The sequence below is a fragment of the Myotis daubentonii genome, chromosome 7 (assembly GCF_963259705.1).
Source record: "Myotis daubentonii chromosome 7, mMyoDau2.1, whole genome shotgun sequence".
Classification (NCBI taxonomy): Eukaryota; Metazoa; Chordata; class Mammalia; order Chiroptera; family Vespertilionidae; genus Myotis; species Myotis daubentonii.
In genome coordinates, this window is record NC_081846.1 from 57,222,659 (window position 1) to 57,238,180 (window position 15,522).

General features: G+C 38.8%; 1 protein-coding gene across 12 annotated transcripts in view; it reads right to left on the reverse strand.

Moving 5' to 3' along the window:
- The window catches only part of PKP4 (plakophilin 4), a 252,543-nt gene that overhangs the window by 62,546 nt on the left and 174,475 nt on the right, over positions 1-15,522 (reverse strand). For 10 of the 12 annotated variants that reach the window (XM_059704377.1, XM_059704373.1, XM_059704375.1 and 7 more), the window contains 2 exons: positions 843-974; positions 542-732 (listed from right to left, as the gene is read on the reverse strand). In XM_059704377.1, the coding sequence (XP_059560360.1) occupies positions 542-732; positions 843-974 (323 nt within the window). The remainder of the gene's footprint in view (positions 1-541; positions 733-842; positions 975-15,522) is intronic. The other 2 variants (XM_059704374.1, XM_059704372.1) reach the window with 1 other exon arrangement.

Here is a 15,522-nt window from a genome sequence, read left to right on the forward strand (position 1 = left end):
AAACATATAAGCAATATTATTATTTTTTTTATTATCAAGTTAGAAAGCCCTTAAGAGAACGGTCATGCTTCTGTAGGCAGAAATATCTATATGCTAGCAGAGGAAAGACATGTGTTCTCAGGGAGCAATTCCAATGATGAAAGCAAAACCTTTGGTTGGGATAGGTCACTCCACATGCAGGTGTGGAACCAGTGCTCTGCCCGCTGGGCCCCGGAGCACACTTTAGCTCGTCTTTTCCACACAGTTCTCTCTCACTCCCCTCATACTAAACTTGCTTCTTTTAAAATAATTACTCTTCTGTGTCTGGAATTTATCAGAATTCATTAACAGGGGCTCATTTAAACAATTAATATATTTTTAGGTTTCATGCCTAAAAATTCCTTAACACCATAGACTTGCGCAACATAAAATGTATTCACTATTTTATCCTTTCTATAAATTCAAAATTGTACATATTAGTTTTACTTTTTAAAAATACTTATAACAGATATTCCAATTAGGAGGGTATTTCTTTATAAGGATCTTGATGTGTTTGGTTTACCTGAACCAGAGTTTGTCCTTCAGCTCTTGAATGCCTCACCAGATGGTTATTAGTGGATGCTATGAATGAGTGCGATGGTCTATTGTCTGCCTTACTCAAGTTCTGGCTGTTGTGGAAACTTCCTGTTTCCTGGTATCCACTGTCAGAATAAGAATTCATCTGCGTTGAACTTCTTGAGTTACCCAATGATCCTGTAGGAATGAAACCAGCAGGAAATACCTTTATTTTACACTTCTGAGGCTCATATTCAAAAAGAAAATATTAAAAGAAAATCTAATAGTGAAAAGATAACACAACAGACCCTCACTTTCATGGAGAGATGTCTGCTCTGGTGAATAGAGGGCGCCTGGCTCTGGCTCTGTCCTGATGAGATAGTTGTTGGGATGGACAGTGTCAGAAGCTCTAGGCTTGTTTACACCAGGGTTTGGCACATCTGTAAGAAGACAAGTTTAATTAGCTAAATCTAAGGACAATCTTACATAAAAACTTACTACAAAGGTTCAGTTATTTATCAGTTATGTATAACCTTTACATTAATACAAGACTATTTCTACCTTAACTGTAGAATCATTTGCCTTTTTTCTATAAGAGTTTCATATACTCACTTTATTAATATATTTTGCTAAATGTCATGTTCATTTTGACTACTAGCCTCAAGTTAATTTATACAATATATTAAATAAATGTTCTCCCTTGGAAAACTCACCTCTCCGGTGACTTCCTCCAAGAGGATTCACAGACTCTGCGTGATAGTGGTGGCTAAGAACTCGAAAAGACCTTCCATAATGGAAACGTCTGAACTTAAACTCATATAGTATTCATATTATTGCTTGGTAATGAAACTTCTGAAGACAGGGTTAGCATTTCATATCATATTTTATATCATCTAAAATCAATGGAAAGCTGTATCGTTTTCAGTTACAAAATAATGGAAACTTTACTCTCTTCAGAGTTGCAAAGAAAGAAGACTTTAATTTTTTAACCACTTGCTTTTTTATTCTTTTGGTCTTTTTCCAAATGAATATAGACAAATCTAACCTGATATTGTCTCCTCTGGGCAAATCTAGTCCTTCCATTATCTTGTTTTACTGTCAACTGTACCATTCTTCCATCTTGAACTTAAAAACAGAACAATGTATCTCTTTTCCCCCTATTTCAATTTCTTTATTTTTTTATGCTGTAAATTTAGGTGATGTAGATTATATTGCCTTTTCCCAATTTTATTTACATATGTCCTATTTTCTCTAGTATCTTCAATATACACTTGCCCATGTTGTGATTATCTTAAGTCTTTCTTTCCTCAAATTTCATCCTCATGTTGCTAACAAACATTCTTTTTTCAGAAATACTGCTTCACTCTCACTTCAAAGATTTGAATTAAATCTTATATCACATACTGAGCTCCATAAACAATCGTAAGGATTTCAATGCCTTCATTTCTCTTTCCTTTCTGACTTTCTTCCTTTACTTATTAAGAGCCTATTATATGCCAGGCCCTAGTAATGTAGTTATGAGAGAAGACAGGGCATGTGTATGTGTGAGGGAGAGGGAAAGAAAGAGGGAGAGGGAATGAATGAATGAATGCCAAAGCAGCTTAGGAAAAATTTCCTAAAGGAAGATCTAAGCCAGTGATGGCGAACCTATGACACACGTGTCAGAAGTGACACGCAAACTCATTTTTTTGGTTGTTTTTCTTTGTTAAATGGCATTTAAATATATAAAATAAATATCAAAAATAAATCTTTGTTTTACTATGGTTGCAAATATCAAAAAATTTCTGTATGTGACACAGCACCAGAGTTAAGTTAGGGTTTTTCAAAATGCTGACACGCCGAGCTCAAAAGGTTTGCCATTACTGATCTAAGCAGTATCCACTTATCACAGGTCAGTTTGTCCCTTCTACCCCTCTCCACTAGAATATAAGCTCAATGTGGGCAGGAACTCTGGCCTGTATACTGTTTCCTAATTGCTTCCTTGGTGCCTAGGATAGGTGCATAACACTCGGTAGTGCCCAGTGAATATTTATTGAACAAACTCCCAACAAGAATAGCAGTTCTGAGTGCTGATTTACACCTGGCATCATGCTATGGCTTTATTTTACTGTCCTCAATAAAGTTTGTCTGTGTGAAGGGAAGTAAAACTTTTAGGCAGTGCTGAACAGGCTGGTTTTGAAGGTACAAGGGAAACTGGGGAATCCCACTACATTCTAACCCCTCAACTTGATGTCAAATTCAATTCAAGGCTTTGTTTCCTAGCCTCAGGAAAGATTTGCTGACATTCTTAATATAGGTTTTTAACTACCTACCTCTTGATTTATTATTTGACAGTATACTTTAGGTGGTAGAATTGTGTCAGTTCTGAAGTTTGGTATTTCAATAAAAATTACAGAGTGTATATGGTTTCCCCGGTACATGTTGAAACATGATCTAAGTATCTATCAGGCTGATAGAGTTATTGCTTCATTCGTAAGTCTTCTTCGTGAAATTCCGGAGTTCTAAAAATTCTTATTCAGCAATTCTTGAAGGAGTTTTATTAAGGACTAGAGGCCTGGTGCACAAAATTTGTGAAGGGGTTGGGGGGAGTCCTCAGGCTGGCCTGCGTCATCTCGCAATCCAGGACCCCTCAGGGGATGTTGGGCCTAAACCAGCAGTTGGACATCCCTCTCACAAGCCAGGATGCTGCATGCACCAGTGACCATACATTTCATACAGGTGAAAGGCATCTTGCTGTTGTATGGGCAGCTACATTTTTTGCCCTGATTATAAGAGGCAGTAGTACCATTTTTCCCCATCTTATGGGTGGAAAAATTGAAGCAGAGAGAAGTTAAGTAATTGGCTTTGTCACACAGTTATAAGTGTCAGAATCAGCGCTGACCACAAAATGTGCAAGGCAGAGTCCATGCATGTCATCGCTGCATCATCCTGTTTTTTCAGTGTTAGAGTAGCCTTGCCAGGTTTTCATTTTTAAATCTAAGAGACTGTTCCTAATATATAGGGTAGGTTCCTTAGGCCTGGCCAGAGATCAGGGCCATCTGTGGGGCGACTGGTGGGCAGGGCAATGGGGGGGCTCCCCCCACTGGTAAGTGCCTTGGCTGGCGACCTGGCGCCACCTGCTGGCCGACCCTATCCCCCCACAACCACCGCTGCTGGTCGCATCCCTCTGCAGTAGGTGACCGGCAGGGCGCTTGTCAGCCAGCCCTTGCCGCTACTGCCAGTCGCCTCTCTCTTGGGGGGGGGGGGGGGGGGAGAGGTGGGGGGGAAGAGACGACGACAGACACTCAGCACAGGAACTGCCCCTGACCTGGGGCAGCTCCTGCGTTGTCTGGCCCCTGGTGGTCAGTGCATGTCATAGTGACCGGTCATTCCCCTGTTTGGTTGATTTGCATATTAGGGTTTTATTATATAGGATTATGTAAAATACACAGTCTGTTAGGCTAGAAAACTTTTGCAAAGACTTGGAGTGCCTGGGAAGAGCTATAGAAGAGGTGGCTAAAATCAGAGCTATGTGCAGTTCACCTTTGTTTCGTCCAGGAATGTGACACTGGGAAATAAAATATGAAACAGCAACAAAGTATGGATAGGGAAGTATCACTGTGGTGGCTTTAAGACTTCTCATACATGAATAAAATATACTGTATTTTTAAAAGAAAACAATGTTTATTGAGTTCTGAGCTTCATCTTTAGTAAAAGATAACACCTGGAAAACCAATACATCAAAGCTTTGGCTTGGGAACACTAGGTGGCATGCGTTGTCAGCATCTAAAAATTATCACCATGGAAAACAGAAACCATTAATTTGTGTATGCCTCCACCTTTTAGTTTTAAACTATTGGAAGTTATTATTTAAATACAGAAAGAGAAAGAGGTACCCTAAAAATGTGTTTCTTCATACAATGGGAAATTTTCTCAAAAACCGCATGACAAGCAATTGTGTTCATTTAAACTCTTCTTTAAGAGAAGCCATTTAAAATAATCATAGAGTAAGCACAAATTGTGACATTCATGATTCTACACTAATGAAAATGCCTCAGAAAAAATATGTAGAAAGGACACTAGTAGCTAACAGGGACACTAAATTACTAGATTCCCATGTTCCCTAAATCCAACTGGAAGATTTAAATAGCTGGGCTTACAGAACAGGTCATAGGTTTTTTCCTTTATCTATGAGTAAATGGAAAAGTTAAAAGTTTTAAAAAGTTGATTTAAGAGATTTACTCAATATGAACTATAAAACCACCCAATTCTATACATGAATGGTCTTTGGTCATTTTTCTACTTTTATAATGGAGCCGGCCCAATGATAATGTGTATCCGCAAAGACAAAAAGATACTGATGTATCTTCTCCATCATTAAAACTAAGTTAAGTTGTTTTCAAACTAGTTTTACTACTATTTACTGCTTCTTTAAAAACTTGTAATTCACAAATTCTATACACACATCTAAATGTATGTACACAGTCAGCCTCCCTCAGATAAACAGAAGACCCATTTACTCATTACTGAATAAAATGCTCTTTGCAGTATGGTAAGGTTCACAATTATTAATGATGCGTTATTTGTGCAATCTTACTTTAAAAGGAATGTCTTTTCACAGCATCTGCTGTGTGGAATGGAAGAAGACACTAGTCAAATTTACCCGAGAGACTGCAGATATGATGGGGTTAATCACTTCAAGATTGGTGCTGTAGACTATAATTAAATAGTTGGCATGTTGTGATACAGCACAATCAGAACATGAAATCAAGAGATATTTTTATAAGTAAAAATGACAAACAGAATATGAATGCTACTTCTTTAATCTGTGTACTAAAGAACATGTGGTTCCCTTTTTAAGAAAATCACAAACATGTTTTTTGAGACACCAGAAATATACTATGGGGCATTTTCAAACATCAAATTAGCATCTTCCAAGAAAATGCATATCTAAAAATATAGAACTTGAACAAGCTTCAAGGTAGAATGAAATAATCTCCATCTGTTTAAGACTGGAAGATTATTGGAAGCACGTTCCTTCTTGCCTGTTATATTTCATCTGAGTGCCCCAATTTTACACAAAAAAGAAAAAGTAGAAGGTTGCAGCTAAAAACATATTACTGGATAAGGAACAATAATGCTGTAGGTACAAGAAAATTTGGTATATTATCTACTCCATTAAGTTAATAGAAAAAGATGAAATACAAAGCAAATTATTTTATCTTTTCTGTGATGTACCTCCCAAATATATAACAAAATTGAATAAAAATATGCTCAGTAAAAATCCCAAGGTCTCTCTGAAGAACTTCAAATTATTAAAATGCCTCTGCTTTGTTAATCTATGTCTTACTGTTCATGCTCCATAAAGTGATGGCGGTCTGTACTGTGTGTAAAATCACCATGGCAACAGGAACATAGAGATCAGTAAGGAGATTTGTAGTATATACAAACCTGTAACTAGTCTTTCACAGTCCGGATACTGTGACCTTATGTGAGATTCTCATTGTTTGTGCCTGTCCCGAGTTGCTCGGTGTTTATAAATGTGCCTTACATAAAAGATCGTGTGGTGTGAGTTTTGGCAGGACTCTTGGGATGGTAGCAGTATGCAGTATTAAGGCAAATGATACTCTTCTTAAATTCTGGCCTATGAGTTGAGTTTAGCTATCATACTCAGAGGGAAAACACTTTGTAAAACCTACAAGCAAAACATTTTGTCGTATGGGGAACTTCCTGTATGGCCATGGAACTCTTACTTCCTGTAGGACAATAGGTTCAGGAAGGAGTCTACTTTCCACAGAGCTGCAGAAATATTCCCGTGCCTTCTACGGCTAAGAAGTATAACATTCTCTGCTAAATTATGAAAGGGGATGTGGAACATGGCCCTGAAAAAAACTCCTCTTCTGTAACTTCTCTGATGTATAAGACTCAGGTAACCTACAGTAGGTAATCTTATCATTGGAGGAAATGAGATCATTGGAAAATACTGTTTCAGAGTGAAAATGTAAATAAGCTGATGGAAACATAAAACATAAGAACATCTTTTGGTCTATACAAGATATAGATGGACATGCACTGATGCTTTAGGAATATTATAGATATGCCCAGCCAGTGTATTCAGTGGTTGAGCACTGACCCATGCACCAAGAGATTGCTGGTTCAATTTCCGGTCAGGGCACATGCCTGAGTTGCAGGCTTGATCTCCAGCAGGAGGCAGCCAATTGATGTTTCTCTCTCTCTCTTCCTTCCTCTCTCTCTAAAAATCAATAAAAACATATTTTTTAAAAAGAAAATTACAGATACCTGGAGTTTGTTGGCTCAAACATAAACTACTATAAACACCTAATATCCCTGAAAAGGTGGGTTTTAATGGAAGTGAAGACATACAAGAACAGGCAAAAGACCATGTTTCCTGAAACTATTCCTAGTCTGGTTCTCTTGAGTATATCTAGGTTCTTGTGTTTACACCAGCCTATAACATCACTTAAATATGAAGACATGGCTCTAAATATTTCACTCATGGAGAAAATGTTGTGTGAGAAACCTAAAAAAATAGAAACCATTAGTAAAGTTCACTTTAAACCTTGCTTTAAACATCAATTAATCTACTACTGAAAAAGCTCAGCTATTTGGATTCAATTTCATAGTTTGAGCAAACTTTGTCTATGTAAAAACTGGTATAAAGTGTTTGATTTTATTTCTAACAATGACAAATCTGAGTAGTAATTTAGTTTTATATATTACCATGAAGATCTCCTGGTCATAAATATTCAGAGATACAAAATGATTAAAAATAATTTTTAGGAAAAAAAATAATTCCCACAAATAGTCATATTAAGTATGTTTAGCTGGGTACTAATTAAAATATAGGTATCACACAAACCATAAAAATTTTATACTCCATATCTGTAAGAGGAAAACTTAAAAAACAAGGAATTTAAAAATATAAAGATGAAAAAATGCATCACACATGGATTGTCCAATACTGAGTGCAAGAAGTGGTGTTCATAAAAGGCCATGGGGCTCTCGCTTCCTATAGAGACAGCTGGAAAAAAAATAAGGGATTCACTATGATGTAAAAGTTGGTGATCTATGGAAATAAGTGCTGAAAAGTCACACTAAAATATCTTTTCAAAGACACATTTCATTCCTTTTAGAAAAAATATGTTAAATATAAAAATGGGAATATTTGTTAGTGAGAAACACAAGATAGATTTCTTTTGTTAAATAAAAACCTTTTAAAAACTGCATATATATTTACCATCAAAATATATGAATGGTTGTCTGAAACTGGTTTCTCTATACTTTTCTACTGAATTATCTTTTTTAGTAAAGATTACTAAGCTCAAACTAAATGCAAACTAACTCTGGCATAAGAATAAAATGTGGAATAATAGATGGTAGCCTTTCTGATACTCCCCAAAGCAGTAATTTTAAACTGAGGAAGTGTGGCTCTCTGTGTTGAGAAGGCGGTAATGAAAAAAGGAGGGCTTTCTGACTTGATAATTTCGGTTTTATTTTAGACTGGAGGCCCAGAGCAAGAAATATGTGCACTGGGGTGGGGTGGGGGAGCATCCCTCAGCCCAGTCTGCACCCTCTCCAATATGGGACCCCACAGGGATCGGGCCTAAACTGGCAGTTGGACATCCCTCTCACAATCTGGGACTGCTGGCTTCCAACAGCTTGCCTGCCTGCCTGAGCACACCCTAACCACTCCCCTGCCAGCCTGATCGACACCTAACTGCTCCTCTGCAGGCCTGGTCACCCCCAACTGTCCTCCCCTGCTGGCCTGATTGCCCACAACTACCCTCCCCTGCTGGCCATCTTGCGTGAGGGTGTGACGGCCAATTTGTATATTACCTCTTTATTATATAGGTTAACAGAATGTTTTTTCACATATCACTAAAACATGAGAAATTTTAAAAGTTAAAACTGGATATTTGATTTTTACAAAGCACTAACTCACTTATAGTAAGCATTTTGGGAATGTGTTGGTGTATCATATATAAACCAGAGACCCAATGCATGAAATCCATGCAAGAGTAGGCCTTCCTTCCCCTGGCTGCCGGGACCCGGGCTTCCCTTGGACGTCTGATCTAATTAGCATATTATGCTTTTATTATTATAGATGGCTTAGAAACATTCACATAGGTGTTGATGAAAGCAAAATGCTAGTATACCCATCTCATGGCTGCCACCCATGCATAGGCACAGTGATAAATATAGAGTTCTAGTCTACCAGAAAGGCTGAGGCCAGCACATGGCAGGGAATTTTGCTCTATAAGGATTCACTTAACAAAATCCCAACTATGCAGAAACACAAATTAAATAGCATCCATTAGCGGAGAAACTCATGTCATATCTCATAGCAGGTCTCATTCTATGTTAGGGCTAAACTTCAGAGTACAGTTTGCTGGCTTTAACATGTCACCCAATTTTTGAACCCTTTTTTTAATTAAAGTTTTCAGATATATAAAAGTAGAGAGAAAGGTAAAATTAACCCTCTTCCCAGATTTAATGATTATAATATTAATGCCGTATTTTAATGTTTCATTTATCTTTTCCTGTTACAGAATTTTAAAATAAGACCCCTCACATCAGATCATCTAAACTCTAAATACTTCTATATGTAACTCTATAAAACAAGGACTTTACAAAACTACAATTATTCCATAATGCTACATTATAAGTTCAGACCAAATTTTCCTGATGTTTCAGAAATGTCTTTCTTCAGTTGGCTTATATTAGGTCAGGCTGAAATGAGGTTCAGTGACTGTATTTGAATGTGACTGCTACTTAAGTCCCTTAAATCTAAAAAGATTCCCCCCTTTTCATTTTCTTGGCTCACAGAAGGGACCATAGTGGACTCACACAGGATGCTCCACATTCAGAATTTGTGCGAGGGGTTTCTCAGGGTGGCGTTTATACATCCTCTAACTTTAATATGTTCTGTAAGCAGAAAGTTAGAGCTCAAAGCTTTCAGGTCAAACTTTTGTGGTTTATGGATGATGTTGAGTATTTCACATCATGTCATATCTCTACTTTTACAGTTGTTAAGATTAAACAGCCAACTCAAGTAATGGCAGTCTGACCCTTCTATTTTAAGTTCACCCTCCACTGTTCTCCCAGAACAATGGTTCCCAGCCCTTGCTGCACACTGCAATCACCTTGGGTCAGGGCTTAGAAACTACTGCTGACTGAGTCCCACACCCAGATATTCCATCAACTGAAGTTATAGTCTAAATATTAGAAATTTAAAAAGCTCCCAAGGTGATCCTAATGTGAAGCGAGGCGTGAGAATATAGAGGTTTTTGCATGCATTGATAATCTTTGCTTGAATCAATTATTTCATTAGGGGATGCATACTGGTGATTTTTTTTTCCTTCAAAGTTTACTGCTCTTTCTACATTTATCAGGAGGAATTCTTTTGGCATATTTTAGAAATCTTCATGGAGTTAGTAAGTCTAGGGTTATTTGGTTATCCTGAAATACAATCTGTATAGGATAGGAAATTTAATTCTTCTCTTTAATTACCAGTAATTAAATTAAATTAATTATGAATAAGGCAGTGGTGCACAAACTACAGAGTGAAATCACTTGGGACTCTTTAAAGTCTACTGATGTTGGTTCAGGCCCCAGATTTTTGAGTTATGTAGGGGGAGGCCTGGGCATCAAATTTTAACAGCTCCACATGCAATTCTAATGTGCAGCAAAGTTTAGGAACCTCCAGAGTGAGATGTTTGTACCCAAATTACCTCCAACGGTGATTAAAAAGTTTGGTTTTTGCTTGTTTTGGCAGTGGTTGTTGCATTCAAAAAATATATTTTTTTATTGATGAGAATCATTGATTGGCTGAGTCCTGCATGCCCCCTACTGGGGATTAAGACTGAAACCTGGACATGTGCTCTGACCAGGAATCGAATCGTGTCCTGGTTCATAGGTTGATGCTCAACCATTGAGTAACACTGACTGGCTGGTTGTTGCATTTTTGTTGATAGCAAATGCATCTGATCATTTTGAACCAGATATAAAAGAAGAAAATTGAAAGGAAATACGACAATTGTATTAAATTCCAAGATCAGGTTGATTTCTAATTTTCATAAGAACTAAAAAAGTATGCATGCATATTAGCATAACCAATGGACACAGACACTGAGGTGGTGGGGGAGTCAATTGGGGAAAAAGGAGACATATGTAAAACTTTAGACAAAAAAAACAACAATTAATAAAAAAGTAAGATTATCACTGGTAATGATTGAAGTCTCCACGGATTGTTCTGATTTAATAATTATTTCCTTAAATATACTGTTTAATCTATCCATAAAATGTATAAGGAAATTTAAAACAAATACTTTAAAGCCTAATAACTTATTAGAATTTAAAATGTTCATAAAGATTTACATTCCTATACCCTGCTAACATAGTAGGCATAGATAAGTATATGTAGGAATATATAATTATGGGGACCCATTTGGACCTCGAGAGAGTTGGCATGAAGATTATGTTAAACAAAAGCATCAGCAATTCAACAGATACTTTCCTGGAGCTTTTCTTATTTTTTTAAATTTTATATTTCAACCACAGTTTACATTTAATAGCATTCCGCACCAATGGCTAAAGTTAGAAGCTAATATAATAAGGGAGAGGGAGGGGGAGAAAAGGCTTCTATGGGAAGAACAAATTGGTTCTAGGGAACAAACAGGAGATAAGCAAGTTTGTGATGTTTGTATATATAGGTGGTCTTTCTTTCTTCATGTCATAAAACTTCTATGGAGAGGACCTAAGCCCAGTGGGTGAGCCAATGACCATGGTATGGGGGAGATGTAGGAATGAAGGAAATTTTTACCTTTTACTCCAATTTCTTCTAGACTTACTTTTTAAAATAAGAAGCATGCCTTGCTTTTATAACAAAACATTAAAAAGTTAAGAGACCCCTTAGAGTGATGGTCAGGAAGCTATAGCACTGCAGTTGTGATAAGAAGACTGTTACAGCCCTGGGGCTAAAAAGGTCTGCATGTAAGGGAGGAAAAACTTGAACTTTAGGGATGATTTTAACAGAAATTTGCATTCCTCCTGGTATTTAGAAGAGAAACAGCAAGGATTATCTGATACAATTTTGTCGTCTGTACAGTTTATAGCCATAATAAAAAATATCCAAAACCCTAAAAAAATAGTCCTTTATACATGATTGCTACTCTAATAGCCTATTTATAAACAAGTATAATATAACTTCCTACTGTAGCTACTTTATAAATTCAGTACATTCCTACTGAGGCATAAAGTGTTCCCATTTAAGTTGGAGTCTTAAGATGTGCTGATGGTTTTTTGTGTTGTAAATTATTTGTTCCAGATGAAGGAAAAAAGAAAAATTGACTTAGGGCTAGTCTTTCATTTGTCATTTATCCTCAGTATTATTATTCTTTTCTAAACCTACCCCAGTGAAAGAAACTTGTGTCCACACATTTTAGACACAAAATTTAACTATAGAAATAAAATACAAAACCTAACCCCGATATAGTACTAGTATATATTAACTATGTCAGTATGTACCACAAAATCATGATATAAATGGATAGTATGTTAAAATGATGGTACTTCAATACATATTATATAATAAATGAATGTGGCACTGTAAAATTAAATAATTTTATTAATTTAAAATTGCTTTTATCATAACCATTTCCCTTCCCTTTTATAGTTATTTTCAAATATCAAATATCCTAACTGCATGGAATTGTTAATATTTTCTCTCCTATGCATTACCTATTGTAAAAGATCCAACTAAGTCTATTCATCCTTTATGCCTCTGGGTCAACCAGAAATCTCCCCATTTTTGAGATCCTGTGTCCTTTGATAATTCGCTGCTTTATTAGATACTCCCATCTTTAAATCTCTTTAATTTCCTATCTATGAGTATTAATTCCCAATCACTTACTCGAGTTACATAATTTCTGCTCCTGCAACTATTTCCTGAACATTTTCTTCAAGTGAAAGAGAGCCTGACTCTGGCCTGGTGGGGACAGTGGCATCAGCTCTACTCCTCCTAAATCTACAAGGAGAGGGAGGGGGGGGAGGGGCGGGTTTTCAGGTGGATGCGCTCCCCCTCCCTCAAAGCCAGCAACAACCTAGCCTAGGATCTCCTAATTTTCTTCCCCCTGGAACTGAAAAACTGTGACGTTGTGATTTGTGACAAAATTCACTTTACAGGATGGGGCTGGCAGATTTAAGCAACAACCAATGATAACTTTGATAAAAGAATTCAATTTATGGCTTCAACAGCTTCTTCCTGGTGGGTGGCACACACAGTGTATGGTTATTTCTATGACTGAACTGGTTTGCTTTTTCTTGGAGGGAAGTCCAAGGTTTTCTCTTTGAAAGCTGTTCTGCACAATGTTTTCCATCATGAAGAAGTATAATTACATGTGCATCTATTTGTATGCTCATTTTCCTCAAGACCTATTATTGTAATATGTATTTTTCTGTGATTCTGGTGTTTATTTTATTTTTTTATTATATTACTAGAGGCCCGGTGCACGAAATTCGTGCATGGGAGGAGTCCCTCAGCCCAGCTTGCACCATCTCCAATCCGGGACCCCTCTCGCAATCTGGGACTGCTGGCTCCTAACAGCTCACCTACTTACCTGCCTGATCGCACCAAACCACCTCTGCCTGATCACCCCTAACCTCTCTGCCTGCCTGCCTGATCACCCCTAACCACCTCCGTCTGCCTGCCTGATCACCCCTAACTGCCTCTGCCTGCAAGCCTGATTGCCCCTAACTGCCCTCCCCTACCAGCCTGGTCACCCCTAGCTGCCCTCCCCTGGCGGCCTGGTTGCCACTAAGTGCCCTCCCCTGCCAGCCTGATTGCCTGTAACAGCTTCTGCCTTGGCCCCCAACACAGTGGCTTTGTCCAGAAGGATGTCTGGATGGATTTCCGAAAGATGGCTGGTCTAATTAGCATATTACCTTTTTTTTAGTATAGATAACATATATGCCCCTAAAAAGTTATATTTTTAAAAATACTTTAAATTATATAGTACATATTCAACCTCTTTTGCCTGTGTTTTTTTTTTTTAAATATATCGATTTTTTTAATGGAAAGGAAAGGAGAGGGATAGAGAGTTAGGAATATCAATGAGAGAGAAACATCCATCAGCTGCCTCCTGCACACCCCCAACTGGGGGATGTGCCTGCAACCAAGGTACATGCCCTTGACCAGAATTGATCCTGGAATCCTTCAGTCTGCAGGCTGATGATCTATCCACTGAGCCAAACCAGTTAGGGCGCCCCCCCCCCCCGACTTTTTTATTTTATTTTAGGTTATCCACGTTTGTAGATATGGCATTAGTTCATTTTTCCATTGATTTTTAGAGAGAGTGGAAGGGAGAGGGATAGAGAGAAACATCAATGTAAGAAACATCCCTGCAGTTGCCTTCCTTAGGAGCCCCGATCAGGGATCCAACCTGAAACCCAGGTATGTGCCCTGACCTAGAATCGAACCTGCAACCTTTCCATGCACAGGACCACGCTCATGCTCAACCAACCTATCTACTTCAGCCCAGCCATTATACGACTTCTGGAATTTTATTTCAATTAATTCTTGCAAAGTCTGTGGGTTAGGTAATATTCACATTTTGCTGATGAGGAAAAAAAACTAACCTCTTCATTTTGAGACATTATTCTTCACTCATTGCCGTGTTTTCCTGCCAGCCCTAGAAAGGCTCCTGACAGCAGTTTCACTGGGTATGCAGAGTCAGAGGCATTCTCCTCACTACCACCCTTTCCAAAGCCTCCTCTGCACTGGCACTGAGGCTGCTCTGGAGGGCGCCGAGGCTAGGTAACGCAGACAAGGACTGGATTTGGACCACTGGAGCCACCATACCCACCTCTCCTCTCTTAGCCTTTCTCTGCTGTGCTGGAGATAGGCCAAGATTTGCAGTGCTAGCACCTCGGACACGGGAAGTGCTGCAGTTTTTCCCTCTCCAGAGCTGCTGTCGCCGCCTGGAGGTTATAGGGCTTCCCTGGAAGTCCTCAGCATGCCTCCCATCGGTGCCGGGAGCCGGTTCATGCTTGCTGTTTCAAGGGACCTGGCATATATGGCATACTGTTCTTAATATGTTTGCTCACCTTCTTGGTGCTGTGTTTTAACCAAGGTCACCCCTCCGAGAAAGGTTGTTTCCCCAGGTAGGGATTTTCCCCTGAAGTTAGGGAGGGAATAAAACCTCTCAACTAAGTGCCAGGAGGGTAATTAATCACTTTAACTACGAACAATCATGCTTAAACTACATAATCTTTTCTCCCTGGAATGGAGATAAGAAACGCCCTAACCTTTGTAATAGAGATTGATAGGATTGAATCAACTGGTATAAATACAGGTGTAACAAGACAGAAAGAGACAGAACTTAGAACACAGAACTTAGAAGTAAGAACCAAGAGAGACAGAACCTAGGCACAGAACCTACACAGAACGTTCTCTAGAGACAGAAGAACTTCGCTGGAGAGAACATGGCAAAAGATCCTGGACAGAAACTGGCCTCAGAACCTAGAGACAGAACCTAGCGAGAGAACATGGCAAAAGATCCTGGACTGAACCTGACTACAGAAATTGGCAAGAGAACCTGACTAGAACCTGGTGACTGAACCTGGCTGGAGAACCTGGACAGAACCTGGCTGGAGAACCTGGACAGAACCTGGCTGGAGAACCTGGACAGAACCTGGCTGGAGAACCTAGCGAGGGAACATGGCTACAGAACCTGGCTGGAGAACCTGGAGAACCTAGCAAGAGAACATGGACACAGAACCTGGCTGGAGATCCTAAGCAGAACCTCTCTGGAGATCCAGACCAGAACTTGGCTGGAGATCCTGGCTGGAGATCCTGGCTAGACTGCTGATCAACTGAACACTATCTCAGTGTCATTCCTTCTTCGCCGACTCCGTCCACACCTTTGGGGACCCCTGGACCTGCTGGGGTTGGACCCCAGCACATCGGGGCAAACATGGTGGTGGACTCCA